General features: G+C 41.0%; 1 protein-coding gene across 1 annotated transcript; it reads right to left on the bottom strand.

The window, feature by feature from the left end:
- Positions 1-1,642: 1,642 nt before the first annotated feature.
- clec19a.L (C-type lectin domain family 19 member A L homeolog) lies at positions 1,643-10,267 on the bottom strand. The gene is made up of 5 exons (XM_018236342.2): positions 9,978-10,267; positions 7,342-7,507; positions 5,590-5,683; positions 5,132-5,264; positions 1,643-1,966 (listed from the first exon to the last, which is right to left on the bottom strand). Exons 1-5 carry the CDS (start codon positions 10,084-10,086, stop codon positions 1,887-1,889), a joined length of 582 nt encoding a protein of 193 aa, XP_018091831.1. The 5' UTR covers positions 10,087-10,267; the 3' UTR covers positions 1,643-1,886.
- Positions 10,268-11,023: the final 756 nt, after the last annotated feature.

Below are 11,023 nucleotides of genomic sequence, written 5' to 3'. Positions count from 1 at the left end.
TAGGAGAAAAGAAATATTAGCATGACAGGGCCATTAGCAAAAGCTTCATTAGGTTAAGAGATATGGGTGGATAGAAGGGGTAAGAGTAAAGAAATGGTAAATTCTGTTGCCCTGAGCATCATTAAGTTGAGGGATATGGGTGGATAGAAGGGGTAGGAGTAGAGAAATAATGGCATGAAAGGACCATTACCCAAACCATCATTGGGTTGAAAGACAGGGGTGGATAAAAGGGGTAGTATTAAGAAATTGGTGCTATTTAGGGACATGACTCTTTAAGAATCATTTAGAAAGAGACCAAAAGTGAATTGTGTGTAACCAATATGGAGTAAATGTGCTGTAAAGCTCTGTAGGTTGGTAGAGCTATCAGGTGCAATTTTTTGAAACCCATATGGCGAATGGCAAGCTGAAGGCCACAGCTATTATTTGCCATGTTTTGAATTTGAATGTTTTGAATGCTCCTTACCAGCAAGGTTTATTGTCGGTACAGTCAGGACATTGTACTTAATGGTTGCTCAAGGCACCATTAAAGGCCCAGCTGGAACAGTGGTGCACAGTGGGGCAATTTGTTAATTAGGGGCCACGCTTGTACCTACTGGTTCATTAATGTGCCCGTTTTGCTCTTATGGAGGAAACAGAATAATTCTATCTGTGTGGGTACATAGCTATAAAGGAGAAGCAGAGTTGTATAAATATAAAGATTTCTCATGACAGGAAGCATTTTTATTGTTTATAGGCTTAAGTACAGCATGGTGGCACAGAATATGTTTATTCCCTATATTTCAATGCATGCATTAGGCCACCCGAAAAGCAGCCTGAGCATTTTCTGTCTACAAAGGATTCCATAAAAACAGCACCATTTTCTTTTGTTCATGGTGCATACCTCTTCCAAGACAAGCAGTATGGACCCCCTTGTATATGTATAAGTGCATTGTGCAGAATAGATATATACAATAAATTGAACAATAAAATGTGTTTTGTTTGCAACCACTGTTCAATAATACTTCATATATGTCAGGTAGAGTTCTGCGCGGGTCCATTTTTTGGAACCTATACCCGACCCGTATCCGCAACCTGCAATACGCAACCCGGACCCACAACCCGTATTCTTACCCGATTGGACCTGCTACCCGACCCACAAGTACCTTATCTGCAACCCGGACCCGCGACACGCTGACCATCAAGAATCAGGAAGTGCTGTCACTGTAAACTGGAAGTGACATCATTAGAAGTAGGTGTGATCAGAAAAAAGGAGTAAAAACCCCTATTGAGAAGACCCGCGGCCTGACCCACGACCGGCAAACCCACAGAAACCGCCAACCCGCGTCTATACCCGCACCCGGAACTTCTACCCGCAGGGTACCGCAGGTTTTTTCGGGTACCTGACCCGCTGCAGGACTCTAATGTCAGCTACATTTGGTACAGTACTTGGTTTGTTAGACATCTCTCTGGACATTACTCCATATTGTAACCTAGTAACATCATGGTGGCTGGTCTAGGTGCTCCTTAAAAAGTACGGGTGATAAGTGATAAAGATGCAGAAATGAACAAAACCATGTGGGATGTTTTGGTTGGCTGAGTTTGGATCAAGTACATTAACAAAATGAGAAAGGGTTTAAAAACAAGTCCACTTACATAGCTGAGCTAAATCAGGAATGTCCTTTATTGTCTCACGCTTGTACAGACGAATAGGGTTTCCATCCACTGTGACTAGATCAATAGTTTGCTATGTGCACAGTTCAGGCTCATCCATTAACTAAGATTTTTATTGACAATCACTTTGGTTATAGACTGAAAGTCAGATTGTGCTTCTTTAATACTGTAGGGTTGCCAATTATCCATAAAAAAGTCAAAGTTTTTTTTGTTTTCTGTGACGACAAGAACAACAGTCACATGTTGGAGAGGGATGGTATCTTGCAGACAAAAGGGAACCCACGATTGCAGCTGTTGTCATTCCAGGAGCGCAACGCTAAGAGGGAAAACATTAGATAAGATCAGTGAGCAACTCTCTAGTAACCAAATGTGCCAAATTAGTGAATAGCTGTTCAGCCAAAACCAGGATTCACATCCGTTCAAATAAATATTGTATCTCATACAAACTGAGTCATTAAAATGTTTATCTTAGTTGTTGTTGATAACAATAAGCAGAGGAACTGATAGCATGTATTCTAACTAGGGATGCACCGAATCCACTATTTTGGATTCGGCTGAATCCCCGAATCCTTCGTGAAAGATTCGGCCGAATACCGACCCGAATCTGAAACACAATTTGCATATGCAAATTAGGGGTGGGAAGGGGAAATATACATTTTACTTCCTTGTTTAGTGACAAAAAGTCATGCGATTTCCCTCCCTGTCCCTAATTTGGATATGCAAATTAGATTTCGGATTAGTTTCAGCCGGGCAGAAAAAAAACCCGAATCTCTCATTTAGGAAGCCCTGGATCAGGGCAGTCTTGCCAACCCCACGGATGCGGGGGCCCCATCAGGGGTGCAGGGGCCATGCAGAAGTTTTTGTTTTTTTTGCAGCCTTTTGCGTACTGACTCGAGTATTAGCCGAGGTAGAGTTTTTCAGCAAATTTTGGGTGCTGAAAAACTCTGCTTATACTCGAGTATATACGGTACAAGCATTTTCTTTCTAGAAGATATCTATACAGTTGAACAAGTAATGCAAAGTGTAGGGGAATGATAGAGGAAACCAGGCCACATTGTATGTATGTTTTTCCTTAAGAAAGTTCATACCTGCAATTTGGAAAAACTCTTTAGTTGGTTTAAAGGGTTCTTGGGAAACCATTAAGTAATGCCAATTAAGCAAATGATTGATTGCATCAGTTAATAGTAGGAGTCCCATAAATACTAACGCTTTCTCCAGAAACGGCTCCAGTTAATGAGATATAGGCTCACCCACTGGGTTGAACAGTCATACCATATACTGTCATCTACAATTAAATTGTTATTGTGCAGGGCAGACACACACGTATGAGCCAGTTCCAAGCAAATCTACTGGGACCTTTCTGGGAAAACCTTAAAACATTTTCCATGTTGGTGGGTGGATTTGTTGCAGTTGGAGTATGATGATGCAAGTCTGATTCAGGATAGGGTACAAGCCATGTGCTATAAAGTGCATGACTGGCTGCTAAGATGAATTCAGCCCCAACCTTCTTATCTTGTATTACCAGCCCATATGTACATGTGCTTTGCTCATATATTAAGGAGATTAAGGACGTTTTTCCTGCGCTCCCCATGCGTTGCAATTTCTTCCGTTTAGCCACAGAGGAGTGCAGGAGTAGACACACTCAATTATTGTCAAGGGGGCTGCAGCATGTTGCATTTCACTTGCGTTTGTCGCATACATGCGTCTGTGTGAGTACAGCCTAATGGAGTGTGTCTACTCCTGCGCTCCCCTGTGGCTGAATGGGACAAAGCGCAACGCAGGGGAACGCAGGGAAAACCGCCCGTGTGTAAGAGCCCTGAAGCATTTAACAGTATTCATTTCAAACGTCGTGCATGCAGTGTGAAGATATCTTGGTCCTCACTGGCAGACATACACAAAGGAGAAGTTAACTTGCACCTACAGCCAGTGGGACCCCTGCACCTATTAATGTGAATGAGGAACTAGGTGCAAGGCACAGTGCTATATACAACCGGGGAAAACTGCTTTTAGAAGCTTCAAGTACCTTCACAAATAACTTTTTAACCATTGAGGACGTTTCATGACTGTAGAAGTTCTTTAAAAATGAAATTTTCATTCTGTATAAAGCAGTTCTTGAGTATCGGCTCATCAGAAGTACAAATCTGAAAGCCTGGAGATCTGAATTTACATATGTGGAATGCAGATAAGTAACCTTTAGAAGGAATTTGTTAATAGGAAATGACAAGCATCCACCCTCAGCTACAGATTGCATTGGCACCAGCACATCATATGCTACGATAGCAAGTAACAACTTTCGCCTTGGCAGATACATCGGAAGATTCTGACAACAAAGCGAGCATCTAAAAGAGCACCAATTTCAAAACATTTGATCAACCATCACATCTAAAATCCCTGTTTGCACAGGACTAATCCGTATAAGGTTCAAGTTTCAGGGTGCACTAAAGCAAATAATGTGCTTGGGATGCGTTTGCTAGGCACAATTCCTAGTTCTTTCATTGTATTAGCCACTGTATCATTGTGATGACCATACACTCACACACAAGTATATCGAAAGATAACATAACAATTTCTGATCTTAAAAATAGTAATACCCCTTCTTCTCTCAGTATGCATGTAATGGGTCAAGTACTCCCTCAGTTCTCCCACAGTATCATCAATAAAATGCCAGGAGACGTCAAATTCAGGAAAAGGTATGGGACCTGTTATTCAGAATGCTTGGGACTTGAGGTTCTCTGGATAAGGGATCTTTCCATAATTTGGATTAAAGGAGAAACGAATCCTTTACCAAAAAAAAAAACGTACCCCCCCACCCCACGTAGACCCTCCTCCCCCCCAGCCTAGCTGCCCCTCCCGGGGAAATGCTCCTAACTTTTTACTTACCCCTCGGAGCAGAGTCCCAGCATTGGAGTTCACCGAAAGCCATCTTCCAGGTCTTTGGTAAACTGAGACGGAGACCGGGGAATCGGCACATGCGCAGTTGGAGCAATTTACCGGTTTGTGACAACTGCACATGTGCCGAAATGGACGGAAATTGCCGAATCGCCGGAAGAAGACACGGAGACCCGGCAGATGGCTGTGGTGAACTCTGATGCTGTGACTCTGCTCCGAGGGGTAAGTAAGGGAGGGAGTCTACATGGGGTGGGGTTAGGGTTTTTTTTGGTAAAGGGTTTGTTTCTCCTTTAAGTCTACTAGAAAATCATGTAAACATTAAATAAACCCAAAAGGCTGGTTTAGCTTCCAATAAAGATTAATTGCATCTTTGGATTTGGATCAAGTACAAGGTACTGTTTTATTATTACAGAGAAAAAGGAAATAATTTCTAGAAAATTTAGAATGCCCTCGATGTCTTCTGTCCATCTATCATGTGTGCACCAGGGCTGTTGTATGAAGGGAGAGCAAAGGCACAATACAAAGAGAAAAAAAATTAAATCTTCTGAATCCCTTGAGGCTCCAACTTTTTATTTCTAGATAATGTACTTACCACTGTAGTATCGGTACCACATCTGTACACAGTCCTCCTCTTCAGGGCTGGAGTTGGTCGCATCATCTGGTTGGTTTCCATCCCAGTAATTATAGTCATTGGGTGTCCCATCTGTCCATTCAAACTCCCCTTCCTGTCCGTGAATACAGGGGAACATAGCTCCTTTAACACAACTCACAGTTTAAATTATTGATTTAGAAAAAAGGAAATCAATTGTTATTCACAGTAGAAATATGATACTATGATAAGTACTATGGGGGTAATATAATGGCATCACACTTTCCTTGCGCAAGTCTGCAATCAAACTTACTTCTCACCTCCTTGTAACAAGAATTTGGCCTTTTCTGTTGCCGGGAAATCAAGAAGGCCTGCCTGACAGCAGTTCTGGGAATGCAGCATGAAATGCATATGCAACAGTATACAAAAAAGTGTTTTATGCAGATAGGTTTGGTACTTACCTGCCTCCTGTCACTCAATCCTATCCATATATCTGTGGGGACTCCTGTCACTTGGCTATTGACAAGGTCAAAGACAAAGACATTTTCATCCCAGCTGGTAAGAGGAAAACATGAAATAAGCAAGAATAAAGTGCAATTAATATTAAGTTTTCCATTCTATCCTGTAAGTCAAATTTCTTGACTTCCTGATGTGCACGGACATAGTGTCAGCACAAATTAAATTATTTAATCACACATTTGCTCCTTTTCTTGAAATAATATTTGGGGCAGGATTAAACAGGACCTATTATGCAGAATGCTCTGGACCTGGGGTTTTCTGGATAAGGGGTCGTTCCATAATTCTGAACTTCATAGTTTAAAGTGGTGGTTAACATTTAACTTAACTTTTACTATGTTATAGTATGGCCTATTCTAAGCAACTTTTCATTCATTCATTTTTATAGTTTGTGAATTATTTGCCTTCTTCTCCTGACTCTTTCCAGCTTTCAAATGGGGGTCACTGACCCCATTTAAACAACAAATGATCTGTAAGGCTACACATTTGTTGTTATTGCTACTTTCTATTACTCATTTTTCTATTCAGACCCTCTACTATTCATATTCCAGTCTCTTATTCAAATCATTGGTTTGCTAGGGTAATTTGGACCCTAGCAACCAGATTACTGACATTGCAAACTGGAGAGCTGCTGAATTAAAAGCTAAATAACTCAAAAACCACAAATAATAAAAGATTAAAACCTAATGCAAATCAGAATGTCATTCTCTTCATCATACTCAAAGTTAATTTATATTTTAAGTCTGCTAAAAAAAATAATTTAAACATCAATTAAATAATGTTGCCACCCCTCACCCCCCCATATTTTAAAAATATTCAGAGGTGGCTTTTGACACCCCTCATATCATTGGGACACAGTCTAACAACTGAAAAAGGACTTGGCAGAGCTTATTAACTACTGTCAAGGATGCAAGAGCACTGAGGGGTGCTACATTTCATAGAACACTAGGGTCTGGGTCATAATCTGAGGAACAGGAGAGCTGTAAAAAGCCTCACCTGGTAAATTTAAAGGGCAAGGAAAGTAAAAATCACTGGTTGCTAACCTTTGGACCAATGGTTGGCATTTCAATATCAGTATTAATTATCAATGAATTACCAATATTGTCCATATTTCTGTTGTAACACCTAAATAATGGAAACTGGTGCAACCCACTGCATTCATTTTTTGGAGGAATCCCACAATCATTGAAAGTTGCAAAACAACCTTAAGTTTAAAAAAAAAAAAAAAAAAATTTCTGTTTGTATCTGTATTTACACCCGGCTACACAATTTAAACATCTCATTACACAGACTGATACCTATGTGCACATAGTAGCATTAAATATGCCTTTTGGTGGCAGTGCCTCTGTTGGTCTAAACTGCATTTATATTTTAACGATTGCACTGCAGTATGATATGTGTCATTGATGTTATTTGTCTGAATCCAAAGCCTGGCCGAACCAAATCTGAACCCTAAAAAAAGCAAAGAATTTGCACACTGCATGTAGGTGCATCAGCAATTTCCGAGCATGACAAGGATTTGGATTAGGTTTGGTATTCAGCCAAATCCACATAAGAGGATACAGAATTTGGTCAAACCCTGATTACCAGGGTGCGGTGCATCCCTAAAAAAAAACCATATATATGCCTCTTGGTTTTATGCCCATTTACTGACACAATAAAAGTATCTGATGGTAGGGTCCAAAGAATAAACCTACCTGTGGATAGAAACTAATTTAGCAGTTGTCCTGCCGAGTGAGAACTCTGAGCAGTAAAAGTCTGCTTCAGCCCAGGTTTTATTCATTGGGAAGAACCTGAAGCAGTTTCCACTATACTCAGTCCAAAACAGTGGGCAAGTGAAAGGCTGACTTATATCCGTGAATGCTGGGAAAAGAATAAAGAATTGGGGCTATTAGATTCACCAGATCATTTGAACATGCAGTTGAAGAGTTGAAAAGAAAATGCACAAATAATAATCACTGCTCATGATTCATTGAATGTTCTGCATAACGACTATAGATCTTTCTACACAATTCTAGTAGGATAAATATAAAAGGTAAACATTTTAGAAAACTGGGCCCAAATGTGTCATTTGTATACCATGTGCCAGGAAGTTGATGGGCAACATCCTGTATTAAAGGGAACTTTAGAAAAGATCAAGTGTTAGTGCTGTTGTCCCCATATGTAATAAAAGGCACAGAGTCTGCCCAGGTGCAGTAACTCATAACAACCAATAAGGTATTTTCTTATATCTTATTGGAAGTAAATGCTTCCTGCTGATTGCAACAGGTCTAATCACCCAGCACAACAACCATCACATCTAATTATCACAGCAACCAAACTTTGCACCTGTTATTACATAACCCCAAGTGTTCAATTGGCAGCATACATTCAAAGAATGTAATGTCCTCAAGCCTGCCAATCAACTCCACAGCAGCCACATCTTTGTATGAAATAATTTAATCCGGTCTTTAAATATGCAGAATATCAAAGCGACAGTGTGAGAAGACCTTCTCCTCATATGTATGCAAAATACAAGCAATCAAAACCCAGACTTGCTCCTACAATTTCTATTTTCATGGAGTATGGGGTAATGTCCAGTATATGTAGTCCTGGCTGTGGTTTAGGACCAAGTGTGTTAATTTTAGGCCAGTGATCCCCAACCAGTGGTTCATAAGCAACATGTTGCTCTCCAACCCCTTGGATGTTGTTCCCAGTGGCCTCAAATATGCCCAGTGTTTATAAATGAGCCCAGTATAATAAACAGGCAAAATCTGTTATGTGGGCTTAAATGGAAATCTTGACTCCAGGAGCTTCTTATTGATGTTGTTCTACAGGTCAAGCATTCCAAGTAACACTGGTAACAATTTTAGAGGAGAGTGGATAAGGAAAATGCAATTTCTCAGTGTATGTCGGATGCCAACAGAGACAGAAGACAGCAATGCTGATTTGCCCCTTGATTGCACAGTAGGATGGCTTGTTAGAGCTGGTTGGGAGTCATGGAAGCTGCTTCTGCTGTGCTGCTCCTTGACTAGCATTTTCCAATATAATGCTGAATGAATTACAGGCTATGAAAGCTCAGCACTGAAACACTGGACACTCTCTCTATCTCACTCTTTCAGTGCCTCACCCAAGAGTAATGAATGTCTGTAACAATTCCTTAATGTACATCTCTTTGTACACTCAGGTACTTACATAAAGCCTATTCAGGGCCCTATGGTTTCTATACCTTGCCGTCCTGGTGCAAGAGTTGACCTTTGTCTTTTAAATGGTTTACAATATATAGTGTATCCGCAGTAAACTGTAATGGATATACTACACCTGGGCCTCCCAACTGGAAGCCCATGGGCTGGATGTTGCCCAAATTATTTTTATGGCCCCCTGTCTGCTCTAGAGCTCAAAAGACTTAATTTTTTAATTTGGACCTCAAAATACATATATATATATATCTCGCACTCTGGCACTCGGATCGCTTCATTTTTCTGAAGTCGTCCGAAGTTGCCTCACGAGGAACGTGTGCCACCACCCTTAAGCCACTAAAGTAAATATCTACGCCCAAAGAAGGGTCACAGAAAGTGTGACAGAAGTCACTTTTTGTCCAGACACCAGTTCCTTGGGCACAAGTGCTGTGCCAACAGCAAAGGGTGGGGAGAGCTAGACATAGAGAGCAGTATGGTGTGAATACACCATCTGAAGGGGCTACATTTAGTGCCTAGAGCTGGTAAATGATCTGAAGAATACAGTACTAGAATATACCAATAAAGACAAGAGTTTTAATTGTTTTTTCCTGATCCCTATTGTTATCCACCACTACTATTCACTACTGCCCATATCGATAGTCGAAATGGGGGCTTAAGACACATTAGTCGCTCACCCCAGGTCAAGGATTCAATCAAGCATAGCAGTTCAACCACAGGTATGGGATCTGTTATCCGGAAACTCATTTTACAGAAAGCTCCGAATTACAGGAAGGCCATCTTCTATAGATTCCATTATAAGCAAATAATTCTATTTTTTAAAAACATTACCTTGCACGAGTTCCTTTCTAAGATGTAATTAATCCTTATTGGAGGCAAAACAAATCTGTTGGGGTTATTTAATGTTTAAATTATTTTTTGGTAGACTTTAGGTATGGAGATCCAAATTACGGAAAGATCCCTTATCCGGAAACCCCCTGGTCGTGAGCATTGTGGTTAACAAATCCCATAGCTGTATATATTATGATTCTTATTATTATCATTATACAGTTAGCCAAAATGTATGCAGTATACTACAGAGAATGTTTTGGCACAGTGATCCCCTCTGAAACCTGAAGCACCGATAGAAGCAATTAGGATTTGCAAAGTACACTCACCTTGACTGACTTTAATCTCTGTCTGCGGAAATGCCTGAACATTAAGAAGAATCAATGCAAGAACGGCGCATACATCCCACTGAATCGAAGTTGGTAGACAAGGTCTCATGATGGAACTTTATGATAGAAAGATGTCAGCCCCTTCCTTGAGTCAGGCTCGGATGTGTTTACTGAGCACTAAACACGTTTCCTAATGCAGATGTAATGCTGGGAATGAACACTCCCCTGCTAAGTACAGACTGTCAGAGCCAAGGTCCTCACTCTTTCACCACTTCTCAGCACTGACACATCACAGCCATGCTGGAGTCTCAGTTTAACAAAGTGATTTGGGAAAAGGGGATTTGCCTGTATCCTGAGCATTCAGCAATGATTTAAACCCACAATCACTGTGGGCTGGAAGTAACAAAAAGGAGGAAATCAGGAATACAGATAAGCACTTTATATAACATATGTAATATAAGGAGACAAGGAGTGAAACCATGGTTCACCAGAGGAAAATTTCACAGCTCTCTGTATAGGATTTTGGGGGGAATAAATTCAAAGGGAGAACATAGAGGAAACTCTGGGTAACATTTACGATGCCCTGGGCAGTGTTGGACTAGGGGTCCTGGGCCCACCTGGGAGCAACTATTTCAGGGCCCCACCATCCCAGCCATGGGGGCTCATGCCTGACACAATCCATCCCTCCCCACCTGCCGCCCCATCACGGCACCACAAATATAAATATATCCCTAATCCAAGACAAGATTTAGTCCTGGGCCAAAGGGGCCAACCATGTTTACTACTAGTACCCAGTTTGATGCTGTACTATACCAGTTATAAACTCATTTACAAATCCCAGCTGTCAGTCATATATTGACTGCCCCTACTCTAGGTCTCAGGCATTGGCAATTACTTTCACTTTCCATTCTGTATTTCTTAGATGTCACTGAACTCCTCACATTTCCCGCCCTCCTTACCATCTAATTGTGTAAGCAGTGCATAGGCACGTGCTGCAGGTCCCTCGTCCTGGCACATTAACAAGATTTTGAGAAGATGTGAAGGTT

Source organism: Xenopus laevis, chromosome 9_10L, assembly GCF_017654675.1.
Source record: "Xenopus laevis strain J_2021 chromosome 9_10L, Xenopus_laevis_v10.1, whole genome shotgun sequence".
Taxonomy (NCBI): domain Eukaryota; kingdom Metazoa; phylum Chordata; class Amphibia; order Anura; family Pipidae; genus Xenopus; species Xenopus laevis.
The sequence above is the reverse complement of the archived record's forward strand: the minus strand, read 5'-3'. Positions and strand labels throughout refer to the sequence as shown.